This window comes from Clytia hemisphaerica, unplaced genomic scaffold (genome assembly GCF_902728285.1).
Source record: "Clytia hemisphaerica strain Z4C2 unplaced genomic scaffold, Clytia hemisphaerica genome assembly, whole genome shotgun sequence".
NCBI classification, from domain to species: domain Eukaryota; kingdom Metazoa; phylum Cnidaria; class Hydrozoa; order Leptothecata; family Clytiidae; genus Clytia; species Clytia hemisphaerica.
The window spans coordinates 499,967-515,450 of NW_027103806.1; the positions used below are offsets into that span (position 1 = coordinate 499,967).

General features: G+C 38.0%; 1 protein-coding gene across 2 annotated transcripts; it reads left to right on the forward strand.

Annotated features, from left to right (window-relative positions):
• Window positions 1-5,547: 5,547 nt before the first annotated feature.
• Window positions 5,548-15,085, forward strand: LOC136806431 (intersectin-1-like). 2 transcript variants are annotated; one of them, XM_067063007.1, is made up of 17 exons: window positions 5,548-5,634; window positions 6,076-6,223; window positions 6,556-7,403; window positions 7,668-7,731; window positions 8,520-8,734; window positions 9,106-9,203; window positions 9,373-9,425; window positions 9,841-9,952; window positions 10,604-10,753; window positions 10,944-11,084; window positions 11,345-11,426; window positions 11,856-11,995; window positions 12,270-12,426; window positions 12,683-13,206; window positions 13,420-13,726; window positions 14,164-14,288; window positions 14,729-15,085. In XM_067063007.1, exons 1-17 carry the CDS (start codon window positions 5,616-5,618, stop codon window positions 14,906-14,908), a joined length of 3,363 nt encoding a protein of 1,120 aa, XP_066919108.1. In that variant the 5' UTR covers window positions 5,548-5,615; the 3' UTR covers window positions 14,909-15,085. The 2 variants fall into 2 exon arrangements, with proteins under 2 accessions (XP_066919108.1, XP_066919107.1); XM_067063006.1 differs by having other exon boundaries at window positions 14,158-14,288; window positions 14,729-15,084.
• Window positions 15,086-15,484: the final 399 nt, after the last annotated feature.

Here is a 15,484-nt window from a genome sequence, read left to right on the forward strand (position 1 = left end):
ATAGTATATACATCATTATTAACAGGTAAATTTTTACATTAAAGCTGATTCGTTGTCAACACATTGACAATCGAAGAGGTATTAGCACCCTTCTTCGTTAAGCAATCAGCTAATTGAGATTTTGAGGGAACCCAAACAAGTTTTGAAATCTCATTATTTTGCAACATTTCACGAATGATTGCAACGTCAACTCGTAGTCTTTTATCAGACAACGACGTTGTTGAATTAGCAGCATTATACAGTGATTGACTGTCAATATAACACTCAATTCTACAACCTTCAGTTCCCAAAACCTCATTGAGAATGCTTTGGAGCCAATAGCACGATTCAGCTGCTTCTACAAGTGCCAGCATTTCAGCTGCAAGAGTGCTCTTTACCACTCTTTTGATCCTCTTTGACTGCCAAGCAATTGGTGACAGTTTCTTTGAGATATCGTCTGATAGCAGTATGATATAGCCTCCTTGTGATCCTCCATCATTAAGGTTGGCATAGGATGCATCAGAATGCACAACAAATTTTAGGTGATTGATGTCTTTCAATGGTGGGAGCTTGATCATGACATCATTTTGCAATTTCTTCAACACTTTATTAGCATCTAGGATGTCGGCTACAGTAGCATTCTTCATCTTTGATGCAAGTTCACAGCAATCAAACAAAATATCTGGTCTGGTTTGCGTAGCAGCCCAATTCATCTGACCAACCAGCATACGTAGCTGCTTTGTTTCACCACTTCCTAGTGGTAGATTCCTTTGGGTTTTTCTCTCTTTGCTGACAGGAATAGGCTTTATTGATTGACAGTATCGTGTTTGTTCAATTTGGATTCCATTCTTTGTCTGTGTGATATTGAGTCCAAGATACTTGAACGAACCAGTTTCTTCTGTTCCAATCTCGAACGTTTGTTTGAATGGTTGGATAACTTTCTGCACAAAATCCATGGTGCCACCCCAGAAGAAATCGTCTACATGAATGACAATTATCCCTTGTAGACTTCCATTTTTGTGAGAGTAGAATAATCCTGCATCGTGTTTGCAACATCGAGCCCCAAGTGAGGCCAAAACCTCTTTGACACGAAGGTACCATGCTCTTGGTGCATCTGATAGTCCATACACACAAACATTCAGTTTCCAGATGTTTTTGTTTTCAACTTCTGGTGGGGGCTTAATGAACACATCCCTATCGATTTGTTTGCCTTGGAGAAAGGCTGCACGAACATCGATGCTGTTACATTTCCATCCATTTGTCATCATCAAGGTTGAAGCAAGTCTCAAAGCTTCTTTACTACAGGTTGGTGAATTGACTTGAAACGAGCTGTCTTCTTCAAACCCTCTTGCCACTAATCTAGATTTGATTGATTTCTTTCCATCAATAAACTTTTCAGTGAACACCCATCTTGTTGACACACACTTTTGTCCAGCATCGGGAACTTCTTGGTAAACGTTGTTTCTTCTCCAATTTGCCAGCTCTTTTTCTTTAGATTCGTTCAGCAAAACTGGGTCAACATCCATTCCGTTGACAGAGTAAAAGACGGTTTCAGCTTCTTGGGAATCCTCAATTATTGCACCATTTATGCCATTAGCCTCCTCATCACTTGATTCATTTGGATGCCATTCTTGAACACTGTTCTTCCAATCAATGCACTCGACTGTATTGTCTTCATTTTTAATATTGAGCCAATGTTTGTATTTTCCATTTGCTTTACCAGCCCGAGAAATGACTTCTACAGTTTTCCAATTGGTATCATCCCTTGGAAGATATTTAACTTTTTGTTTTGGTTTCGGTAGTGTGACATTTTTCTGTACCACACTATCTTGCATTTGTCCAGCTACTGATCTAGCGATACCATTCTCTTCAGTTTGTTGCTCAACATTGTTTGTCGGTGTTATTTCTTGTGTGTCATCATCATCGGAATCGCTGTCCACACCTTGAGGGAGCTGTCTAGGAGTTGATGGTGCATCTGGATTTGGTACATCCTCCTGATTTCTTGGTGGGTTGTATTGAACTTCTGACTTCTCGAGCATGAGTCGGCAAGGGTGTACACGCACATACACACTTCCATGTTTAACCAACACCTGTTGACCATCTTGCCCAATTACTGTACCCGGACCTTTCCATTTTGGATCATTTTTCCTTTTGTAATACACAGAGTCCTGAGTGACATATTTCACATCCACAGAACTTCCAACATTGTGTCGCAGAGCTCTTCGAATCTTCTCTGATGCTTCAGAAGCTACAAAGGCCTTTCTTGCTGAGTGCATGGCGTTTAAGTTGTCACGTACGACTTCACTTGTTGTCTTTCCTTCAAGCGCAGGTAGTTTGTCGGTAAGTACTGATGGGAAATTCGGATTTCTACCAAAAACAAGCTGATTAGGACTGAAACCATGGATATTGTGTAATGCATTCTTTGCGCTAACTGCCCACGATAATGCGATTCGTAATTCACAATCTACATCACAATCTTGGTAACATTCTCTCCAATGATTCCATTATGTCGCTCAACCAATCCATTGCTCCATGGGCTTTCAGCAGCTGTAGTCTTGATTTTGATATTGAGATTTTCACAAAAATCTTGGAACTCTTGATTGTCGAACTCACCCCCATTGTCAACAAGAAACTTATTTGGGTAACCAAAAATCTTTATCCAGATGTCAAATAACTGTCCAACGATAACTTCTTTCTTCTTGCTCTTGATGACCGATGATGCACTGTACCGAGTTGCATGATCAACTAGATGCAAAAACCATGTTTTAGAGGATCCTTCTTTCCACTCCTTCAAGTCCATAGCAACAGTTTCGTTTAAGTGATGTGCCATCGACAAACCAACAACAGGTCTTTGGGGTGTCTTTTTGTACACTTGACATATCTTGCAAGACTCGCACACCTTTTTCAGAACGTCAATATTTTCTTGATCATCAACGCCAGCATCTTTCAAAAGACTTTTGATTCGGTGATAGGGCGCATGACTAAACTGTCTGTGTAGTTTTTGCATCATTCCTTTCTTCTCTTCTACTGAGTTTGTAGAACCAAATAAAGCCAAACTATCGCATTCAGATTTTCTGTTGCTGTTGAGATCATTTGTGCAATATCCGAGTGGGATGCAATAGTGACCAGAGGAAGTGAACATAAGCTTTTGAGTTTGTCCAAAAATTGTGACGTTGTCGTGGATGAAATCAATATTCATTTCAGCCTTTTTCATGGCATCTTTGCTCAAAAGTAAAGGTAAGTCTCCATCGATGACATCAGTTTCGATAAATACATTCTTTCCTCCAATGTATGCTGGTACCTTTACTTTCTTCAAGGATTCCACACTATCTCCATTGCCAAACTTGAAGCTTGTGCTGCTTTTGAATTCCTTCACAGTTGATAGTTGATTTTTGTCCAGTGTCTCTAGATAGCATCCAAGCCACGTTTTTCCACATACATTCTTTGTACATCCAGAGTCCAACACTGCTGTGCCAAGGGTTTCTCCCACAAACTGCTTTAAAGTGTCACTAAATAAGGCTATCTCGTCATCTTCTTTGCTCTTGTTCTTGTGCTTCATTAGATTGTCATATGAATCAGGACAATCCCTGGCCCAATGAAACACTGATCCACAAACCATACAAGTTGAAGGAGCACCGTCTGGTCCAGATGGGTTTCGTCTTGGTTTTCCATCTTGATGTCTTCTTTCCGCACCACCATGCTGTCCACGACCTCCTCTACCTCTAAAATTGAATCGTCCACGATTAGGTCGAGATCTTCCACCACGATTTGATCTATCACGGTAATTTCCATAGTAAACTTCTTCTGCTTCCTCGTCTCTGCTTGTTGTCTCAAATGTCATCTCATCTCGCGACTCAAACTTCACCTGATTGTTTACAGCACCTACATCCTTGCTCTTGTTTGAAGATACCGAGAGGCTCAAATCTCCAAAAACCTTGCGTAGTTGGTCTTTCATTGAATTGTAAGATAGCTCAGTCATTGTTGCTCTAATTAACTTTTCGTGTGAATCTGAGATGTTTGCATTATTGAGGAACTCGTACGCTAAGATACCATCAGGAAGAATCATTTCGTAAGCTTTGGCTTTGTTGTACAGGCGTTCAAACTCGACAACAAAATCTGCAATTGGCATATCATTGGGTCGTTTAAACTTCCGAAAACTGTCATATGCTTGAAACGAGAGTTGCAGCTTATCTTTGAGATACAGTTTATCTAGTTGTGCAAGCACCTTGCTCACACCATCATCTTTATTTAACTCGTCCACCTCTAACTCCAGCGCAGCTTCCCTTGCTTTGCCTTCAAGAGATAATAAATTGCCAAGCCCTGCTTCTTCTTCTCCAACGAAGTGAAGAGCTGCCAAATGGTTATTTCCTTCTTCCAGTTTTCGTAAGGAACATCCTCCTTCAATGCCGGCGGGGCTTTGATATCATTCTTGTTTGCCATAGTGGATCGTTGTTCCCTCTGCTACCAAATGTTAAATATGTATTTACCAACCTAGTGTTTGCTGATCCTTGCTTGACCGGATGCAATATAAACCAATATAATAAGTCTTCCCAACAGAAGACTTGATGAACACAATCCAACTTGAACCAACACAAGAATCAATATGAACGTTTACCATTTACAGATTACACATAAAGCCCCACTGGCTATCATATATTATTGTTTATCACTTTGTATTATTCATCTATAAGGTAGAGATTAACAGGAATGTCAATTTGACTTCTGTATTTTAAGATGGTACTTTTTATTTTTCTCTTTATACTAGACTCTTCAAATCAAAACAATACCTTTTAAATTTCTTGTTCTTTTTCTTCCAGTTTCATTTAGCATTTTGCTGACTAGCTTTGTTTGCACTTTTGCTACCATTTTCCTTAGAATCAAGCTAAGTCAGCCAAACCCCCCAGGGACTCAATTACCAGGATCAAAAGCATGGCAATGTAAAAACATCAGTTTTGATTTGTTTGATTCCAAACCCAAAGCTATGTCCCCCCCCCCCAATTTCTTGCAAAGTAAAAATTTCGGTTGCGGCCTCCTTAGACTATATTCGTTGCACCCCCACTTTCAATTTCATGGTGTGGGCCCTGCTGTAAAGTACTACCTGTTGAAAAAAATTGATTTTCACATTGACATGTTCATTTTCTTTGACATCCAAAGAACTTTGTAGAAAAGTAAACAAGATATATGATAGCATTGGTTTGTTTATTTACGTTTTTCCATTGGTTTTGTATTACCTATACAACTTCAGTTTTGCAGACATTTTGATTTACTTGAATTAATTCATTTTAAAAAGTTCATTGTTGAGTCAACCAATGTTTGATTTTAGATATCAGGTTTTTAAAGTCTCTTTGTTTCCGTTTGTTTTTATTAGAAGAAGATAGTTCAAGTCTTTCTACCTATAAAGCCTATTTCAGCTTTGTTTAAATCAATTTTAAATAATGTTATAAGCCATGATTTCAACAGTCCATTGAACATCTGTTTTGATGATAGTTTTTCATAGATTATTTCAAGACTTTTCTGTATACTTCAGGTACTTACAGGTATTTTTTAAGTTTAATAATGTTGTTTTTCGTTAGAGCTTGTAAATAATGAATAATAAATCAAAACTGAAAGAAAATCAAGGTGGCTAAAAAGGAAAGATGACTTTGATGCCAACTGGTAAGTTCATTCTGTTACAACAAGCAAGTATTTTGTAATATTTTATTATTATATATATTTTTTTTATAATCAAGTTCTCAGACTGAAATTTGTACTGCTTTATTCTAAAAGATGTTCTGAGAGAATTCTAAAAAAAAATTTTCAGTCCAATCACAAGATGATTTAGTTCATTTTGCTAGAGTAATTTTGGCTTTTTCAGTTAGACTGATTATTATTTAAAAAATTGATTTAGAATTATAAACTAATTGATCCCCTCAAATAACATTTCTTTCATGTTCATTCAAAATAACCATTTCCAATGGGTTAAACAAAGCTCACCGGAGTTTGATTTCTTCTAAACTCATAAGAAATTTTTCTAGCCATTATTTTGACCTCTGTATTTTTGAATATACCAGTCCAATGATTTTTTATGAACTGATTTTATCTTTGTACTTATTTTAGATATCTGGACTGTAAGTCCTGAAGAAAAAGCCAGACATGAACGGCTTTTTCAAAGTATGGCTCCCTTACAAGGGAAAATCTCTGGTGATAAAGCTAAAAAGGAATTCATGAAATCCAATCTACCAACTCCTGTTCTTGGTCAAATTTGGTAAGATAAAAAACTTAATTATCATGGCCTAAGAAAATCTCTCAGAAAAGTTTTCTCTTTCCTCAAATGTTTTTTGCTTTATTGTTTTAATGCTGATGAAAAAAATATAGCATTCAAATACGATTTTTTCTTAGCAAATCCAAATGTTTCAATACTGTTAGTAATCATGAAATTGATTTGTCAAAAAAGTTGAATGATTATTTTCAAGTAAAAGGGCTATTACAGATTAATCACTCTGCTCACCCATTTACATCTCTTAGCTAAATGTAATCAGCCATAATATTAAGTATCAATCTCTTTTGTGACATTTTTTATTTTACTGAAACTTTCAGGACTTTATCAGACCTTGATCGAGATGGAAGAATGACATTACAAGAATTCATGATAGCCATGCATTTATTGAGTTGTAAAATCAAAGGAATTGAAATCCCACGGTCACTTCCCCTTTCCTTGAAGTCATCAACGGATCCTTCTCAACAGGCTTTTCCCGTCAATAACATGTCACCTATGGGAAACATGCCAGGGATGAATCAAATGGGGAATAACATGATGGGAATGCAAGGTGGTATGGGGATGACACCTTCGCCAGGTATGTCACCAATGAGGATGAACAACTCCATGGGGATGAGTCCTGGAATGAGCCCAAATCACATGGGTATGAGTCCGAACATGGGAATGAGTCCAAACAATATTGGTATGAACCCAAACATGAGGATGCAGCAAATGGGTGGGCCGATGCCCATGCAAGGGATGCAACAAATGCAGCCAATGAACACTGGTGGAATGGGCTTCAATGCTGGAATGAGTAACAATACCGGCTTTATGGCAAATCCTGGTCAGATAAATCGTGTGACTTCACTCCCAGCTAACAGTCATGCTTTTGGTGGTCAACAACAACAAAAACCTGGAAGCTCTTTCACCTTACCACATAATAAATCAAATGCTTCATCTGTATTCTCAAGCAGTCAATCAGGAGCTGTCAATCTGGTTCAGCCGCAATCAACGAATGCTCTTGATTCTTTATCTCTTGAAGGGTTATCAGGATTTTCGAAGGCAGGTCCAGGTGGTGGTACCGCATCTCCACCAACATTGAGTCTTGGTAATATATCAGCTCCAAGTAGGATGAGATATACACAAATGTTCAAAGCTGCTGATAATGGAATGACAGGTTTTCTTGAAGGTAACGAGAATATCTTTATTATAGAAAGTCCTCTTTTTATTCACACTTTATTTTACTTTGGAAAGACAAACTAACTGGAGGTCACTGAAATGAAATCAAATGTAGCGCTTTCAAACCTCATTAAAATAAGAGTCACAAAGTGCTCAAGGATTGTGGGCAAGCAAGGTTGAAATGAAATTTAAAATGCACCTGAAGATCGAACAATGTAACAATTGTCAGCTAGTCTTTTATTTCTCTTTATATTTTATTTTTGTAACTTTATAGGTGAACAAGCACGTCAGCTATTGATCCAATCAAATATCAGTCCACAAGGTTTAGCTCAGATCTGGTAAGTTTGTATGTTTTTCTTGGCAAGGGACCATCAGATAAAGGTAGAGCATCTGACTACAGTACCTGTGGGAACCATATTTTATATGTCGCTGGTGATATTTCTCTTTTATACATAGCTAGGCTACCATCTTGTTATTATTTATTTTCACTTTCACTTTCCCCATAATGATGACTCACATGGGTATTTTGCAGAACAGAGTTTTGGTCAAGGAGTCAAGAGTCATCATTCCCTTCTGTGTTTTGCCTTTCTGTCATTTGTCTCTTTTGCCTTGCTTACCTATGCTTTGAGGGACTGGGCCTGAGTTTGACCCTAAATCCAAGATTCACAATAAGAGCATGGGGACTTTAGCCAGTGATGCATGTTCAATTTCATCATGATGCTGCAGAATAAATGTCTTTACATATGAAATGACTATTTCCTATTTACTAACTTTTGTCCCAGTACCATCCACCATTTTTCAGTGATTTTGGGTCACTACATACCCATGGTTGTGGGTTTGAACCCTAACAGAATCATACCTAAAGACTTAGAGACCTATAAAAAATGGTACTTGATGCTTCTCAAGGGTCAATTAAGTAAGCCTTTTTACCGCAGTCAGAGGCAACCTCAAAGTTTTTCTTTCGATAGCTATCTAACCAGCAATAGCGGTAGGGCCACACTCTTTTTCCCTGGACTGCTCCACTTGTTAAATAGTCAATCAAGCGGAATTTTAAGCATTACTCAAATGATGTATTTCATTTTTTTATTCTTGAATTTAAATATTTTGTTTCGTTTTTCGTTTTTAGGGAATTGAGTGACATCAATAAGGATGGTCGTTTGGAACTTGATGAATTTATTATTGCTATGCATCTCATTGACCTCTTCAAAGCTGGAATTGCATTGCCGCCGACACTTCCTAATGATATAATCCCAGCTAAATTCCGTAAAGTGAATTTAGGTCGAAGTGATAGCACAGCTAGCACAGGATCACAAGGCAGAGGTTCAAACGATGACCCTCTTGGTATGACTATCTGTTCTCTTATCTTTACCTTATCTATATTTAGCTGGTGAATTCATGATATTGCATCACGGACCCAATAGCTGATTGCTTGTTAAGTGACGTAAAATCAGTCAATACGTCACTTCCAACCAATCGGCTGTTGGGTCCATGGAAAACATTGCAATGGTGCATATCATGAATACCTTCTAAGGGAAGTTTATTTTGGCAAAACTGGTCCACTACTACCTTACCCTACCTTACTCTAAATATATTTCAAGGTTAAAAGATCGGTTCTGTTCTTTACATTCCAAACACACATTTAAGTGGGTCCTTCTCCAATATTTTGGGTAAAAATAGCTATAGATAAATATTGCACGTTTTTCAAATTTTAGTATCGTTTGAGGAGCGTCGAAGGATGAACTGGTCTAAGGGACAAGCTGAGCTTGAACGCAGGAGGCGAGAATTGCAAGAAAGAAACCAACGAGAAAGGGTAAACAAACTTTTTAGTGCATAGGCTTTCTTAAAGTAAAAATCATCTAATACATTTAGATGAAATAACTGACTCTTTGTTTCCATCTAAATTTAACTTTAATATATCCTTCGGGACCCTGCTAAACTGTTTTTTTTTTTCTGGTCACTTTCGAATATTTTGATTTTAGGAAGAACGTGAAAGAAAGGAAAGGGAAGAAGAAGAAAGAAAAAGGATGGCAAGGTTAGAATAACAATTTAAATCAAAAGTCATATACCCTATTTCCAGTCTCTCTTAATCATACTTTATTTGAAAATAACTACTTGGAAGGGGTATCACTTTTGTAAATATACTCGGCAATCAAGGGTAAGGTGTAGAAATCCAGAGAAAGGAGTGGCTACCTCCCCTGCCTTCGGGTAGACAGCTCAAGAAAAGTGAGCCGTCAGGGTACCCTCGACTGTGGTCGCAACTTACTTAAAATCGACTCATAAATATATGATATAAATATATGATGCGTAGATTGTAATATCTTGGCAGAAAATTTCAAACAAATAGATGTAAAAAGCTTCGCTTTTTGCTGTATGTATTACAGAATACAGGTGGGAAACCCGTTATTTATCGTCATTAATTTATCACTATGGATAAACTCTTTTTGCAGAGAAGAAGCTGAGCGTAAACGACAACAAGAGTTAGAAAACGCTCGAAGACAGAAAGAAGAAATGGAAAGGGAACAAGAAGCTCTTCGAAAGAAAATGATTGAAGATCGCTTGGTATGATGCTTCACTCAACTATATTGTCTACTTTAAAATCTTTATGCAGTCCTTCTTTCATCTATCTATAGCCTTTTTTCTTATTCATTCATCGCTTATGATTTTAATTCATATATTCATCCATTCGTCTATTTTTACATTCATCACGTTCGTTCGTTCGTTCGTTCGTTCGTTCGTTCGTTCGTTCGTTCGTTCGTTCGTTCGTTCGTTCGTTCGTTCGTTCGTTTCGTTCGTTCGTTCGTTCGTTCGTTCGTTCGTTCGTTCGTTCGTTCGTTCGTTCGTTCGTTCGTTCGTTCGTTCGTTCGTTCGTTCGTTCGTTCGTTCGTTCGTTCGTTCGTTCGTTCGTTCGTTCGTTCGTTCGTTCGTTCGTTCGTTCGTTCGTTCGTTCGTTCGTTCGTTCGTTCGTTCGTTCGTTCGTTCGTTCGTTCGTTCGTTCGTTCGTTCGTTCGTTCGTTCGTTCGTTCGTTCGTTCGTTCGTTCGTTCGTTCGTTCGTTCGTTCGTTCACAATTTGTGACTTTGCAACCTGAAAAATTGTGAATGTGTTTGACATGGTTCATGAATTACTATCGGTTCAAGGATAATTTTATTTTGTTAGTAATTTATAGTCTAAAGTATGAAAAATAACCTAGAATTCGTATTCCTTTTCCTAGGCGGCACAATTAGAGGCTGAAAAGAAACGTCAACAAGAATGGGAGAAGCGTCGAAAAGAAGAATTATTGAATCAGAAAGGTCTAGAAGAAAACATCGTTACTGAATTGAAGACAAGGTTGACCAAACTGAAGACAGAGCTAGCTTCACAGGTAATTCAATGTTTAATTAAAAATAAAAAAATTCAATTTCTTCCAACTATATAGGGGGATTTTTTACAGAAATAAAAAGTTCCTTTTTCTAATAGCGTACCTTTTGTCCGCATTGTATAGTCTAAGTATCCCTTATGTAAGGGTGGATAGCGGTATATTCCGTTAATCCAATCCAATTTCCCTTCTCCAGACTTCAGAAAGAGATTCCATGTCATCAAAATGGGAAGCAAAAAAGAGTGAAGGTCGAGAACTACATGCTGCCATCGAAGATCTGAACAAACGAAGGGATCAAAGAATGAAAGATATTACCAAATTGCAAAGCGAGTTATCGGTATGTTTCACTACTGATACACAATTTTTGTTCTTTACATCTGACGGTATTTCTTTGCTTACACGACAATTCGACTGAGAGTATCGGTTTTCTAAAAGTCGAATTTGGTGAACATTGTGAAATTCTCACCCTTTCTGATAGAAATTTTGTTGATTTCTGATCATACTTTTCGGATTAAATTTCTTAGATTCTCTGGTTATATCTAAGAAGTTTGCAGCATGGTTTATTATTATGGTATATTACTTTCAATTTTATTGTAGCAAAACCAAGCTGAACTGAACCAATACATCAACGAACGTCAAAGATACACAATGGAACTGAACAACGATTCTACTACAACCAGTATGTTTGTTTCTTGAAAAGCTTTTACCTTGTTATACCTTAACCCCCTTACTTTTTGATTGCCTTGCATCTTCGCGCAGTAGGCCCTCTGATATCATATAGTCCTTCTCACGAGGGAGTAGGATTCGTGGAATTGAACCCTAACAGAAGTGAAAAATAACATCTACCGCGCCAGAGTTTATACCTTGATACTGGGAAAATGCTGAACATAAAGAGACTGTCGTGACATATCCCAGTGGCTGTAGTAGGTGGAAGGATTGATATTTGTTCAATGCTGCAATGTTTTCCTCGCTGGTAAACAAAGTGTGGCTAAATAACCCACTGAACTTAATTTTCAAAGCATCTGCTCATCTCCAGCAAGTCCGGCCGTAACAATGATTGTGTAGTTTTTTCCATTGAGTTATTTTTCCTTTCTTGTTGTGTTTTTAGGTGAAGCATTAGGAGCATTGAAATCAAGTGTACAGCAAATGAAGCTCGATATCAACAGGCTGAAGAAGAATTTGATTTCAATCGAATCTGAAGCTGTTGTAGTGCTTAAAGAAGCCAATCAAATGAACGCGCAGCATATGGTAGGTCGAATTTTTGATACCGTTTATTGGGGTTTCAAAAGTCTTCACGTGGCGTTTTAGGTCATTTGATTGTCAAAGACTCTTTACCAGCCAGTTGCACTACCAACATTGACGAAAAGCAGTTTTTCAGCATTATATATTTTTTTTGCAGGCTTAACATGCTAAAAAAGATTGAAGCAAAAGGCTGTAACCTAACTTCTAGATTTTCCCCTCACTAACTTTTTATTAATTTCACCTAACTAACTTTTACCTACCGATTTGCATTGATTAATAGGAGATCAAAGCCCTTCTGGCACAACGAATGAACGAAAACAAAGCCGTCAAGCAAGCCAAAGCAACAGCCAAAATCTCTTACGACCACAAGCAAAAAAGACTAGCGGCTCAAAGACAAAAACAAGAAGAAGTCAAGCGAAAACAAAAAGAACAAGAAGGTATAAGCTTTTCTTTTCTTGTAAGAAAGTTGAGAGAAATATGTATGTTTTAAGAAGGAATTCTCCTGCACTAAATCACTTTGGTCAGTTCCAAGGTATTTTCTTATTCGGTATATTTTTTGGATGAGGATGTCTTTCGCTCCTACTTAAATATTGCTCCAGATGAAGGCTTGGTTTTTAAAGTTACGTCGTTTTGTGTAAGATTCCCATTTCCGATGGTACATCCACACCTAAAAATGTTGAATCTATTTTTCAGCGAAAGAAAAGGCCAGACAAAAGGAAGAAGCACAGAAACGAGAAGCCATAAAGCAACAGGCTGAACAAGTTCTCAAAAAACAGCAAAATCTTTTAAAAAGCAAAGAAGCGAAACAAGAACAACCTAATGTAGCTAAAGTTCCTCCTCAAAGACCAAGAAGTCGACCCCATGCCTCTCCAAGTAAAGAACCATTCAGTATGAACTTAGACTCCAGTAAGTTTGAATCATCTACGGCTACATCTCAACCTCAAAGCCAGGGTTTTGTTACCGACTTTGGATCTAATTTTGGAGCAGATTTTGGTAGCCTCGATCTGAAAACCCCGGAAAACAAGAAAACATCGCCAGTTCCTTCAAAACAACCTAATTTAGCGCTGACAGCAGATTTGAATGCTGCTTTTGAATCCAAGGCGTCCAAGAAACCACCTCCAAGACCAGCGGCACCATCTGCCGGCCCGCCACGCCCTGCTGCACCTTCGAAAGACGCCAAGAAGGACGCGAAAAAGAATACCGATGACAAGAAAAAGGTAAAAAATTATTTTGTTTTTCTGTATCTCGAAGTATTTGTCCGTGAAAAAAACTGTTTTCGTAATTTCACTCTTCTGTCCCAAAGCTTTTTGTCACGTACTGCTCATGTTTTTTGTTTTATCACCAGTACGGGCTAATCCCAGATTGTTTCGTCAGAATTCTGAATGTTTATGGGCTAGTCTAGCTTCAAATGAACTTCAATTCAATTTTAGGCTCAAGAGGCAGAAGCGCAACGCTTGTTAAAAGAGAAACAGGAGATCGAACGTTTGAAACGCGAAGAAGACGAACGAAAACGTAAAGAGAAGGAGAAAGCTGGGAAACAACGAAGAGAAGAAGAGGAACGACAAAGGAAAGAACGAGAAAAACAAGAACAAAAAGATCGAGAGAAGAGAGACAAGGAAGAAGAGAAAAGGCGAAAAGAAGCAGAGGTCAAACGGAGAGTTGAAGAAATGCAGCGAAAGAAAATGCAAAAGAAACAAGCTGACACTGTCAAACAACCTCTTCCCGAAACCCCAGTCGGTTAGAATTAATCTTCATCTTGTACAGAACGTGTTTACAATGGCTTACGTTTTGAAGTTTCCTTTGTCTCGTAAAATTATGTCATGTATCTTCGAGTTGGGTACTAAGGGTGACACTCAGCTACTGATACCCTATGACACAATGTGTAGTGACTACCTTTTTGTTAAAGTGTTTGACTTAACCATCAATCTCTCGAATGTTAACCTTTTTTTCTACAAGCTTTGCAATTGTTACAAAAATCTTTCCGGAAAGAATTGGGAAAGTTATCATTCTTCGCAATTTGAATTGAAGACCGAAAGCTACACCACCTCCGTAGTAACTGCAATTCGTGCTATACACGACGTAATGTTTTATACGCAAGCACCCTTAAAAGACCGGGTGTTTGCCACTAATAGTGCTTCAATGTTACCGGGTTTTTCTTTTCATTACAGCTGTAGCTCGTGCAGCCTCGCCACCAACCGTTGTTCAAGAATACGTCAAGAAATCCATGTTCAAGATGATCTTTCCTTTCGAAGCACGAAACCCTGATGAGTTGGATTTAACTGAAGGAGACCTTGTACAGGTAGACTAATGTGATGTGATATATTTCCAATACATTCGCTTTTGAACTATTCTTAGTCTCTATCACTTTAACATATTTGGAAAAAAACGCATTATATTATTCGGGTTAGGGAGTGTTCGAGTGGAGGCTGGATTATAAGGTTTTATTTACTAAAGGAACAAGTCAATCTGTTCGATTTAAAGAGACATTCGAGTTATAGAGGTTCAAGTTACGACGGCCTCTTTGTTGCAATATAAGCGCACAGTGGACAGTTTTGCTCATTAGTAGCAAGTCTTCTTTTTTCTTTTCGTTTTCTCTTTCATTCAGAACAATTTCCGACAGTTCTCAAACTCCGGTTTGAGATTATAAATTTGGCGAGATATTTTAGTAATTTGCAGGATATTTTTCATTTCAATAAGAGTTCTTGTGATGACATTTTCTTGTCTTTTCCGCACTGACAGGTAGACGAGAAAGACACAAGTCCACCACCCGGTTGGTTGCGTGGTACATGTAAGGGGATGAGTGGTCTCTTCCCTGCTAACTATGCATCCAAACTACAAGATACTGTAGATGATTACGTTGACCTTGATCCCGCCTCAAATGTAAGTCATTTTTTGGACCTACCTAAGGTAGTCCTTTAAATTAACCCTTGTCCGTTCGTTCGTTCGTTCGTTCGTTCGTTCGTTCGTCCGTTCGTTCGTTCGTCTGTTGCCAGCTTTTTTCGGGATCGGCTCATTAGTTTTTTCTAATTTTTTGCACAATGATGCAAAATGGCAATGCCCAAAATGTGACGGAGCCCGATTTTCGAAAAAATTCATATCCGGCCGAAAATGCCGGAAATATGCCGGAAAAACTGTTTTTTTGGCATTTTCTCGAGATTTCATCATTAGTTTTTTCTGATTTTTTGCTCAAAGATACGTATTAACAATGCCCAAAACATGGCCGAGTCCGATTTTTGAGAAAAAAATTTTTCCGGCGGAAAATGCCTGAAATATGCCGGAAATCGCCATTTTTCTAGATTTTCATTAGACTTTTCCATATAATTGTTTGTTTTTTCATTCAAAAACATTATCAATAGCAATGCCCACCATCAAGCATGTTTCAATTTTCAATAAAATTGATTTTTGAAGCCGGAACTATTTTAAAATTCGCCGGAACAACCTTTTTTCGCCGGAAAGACAGTATTTCTTGAATTTCTCGAGCTGTACTTTATATAT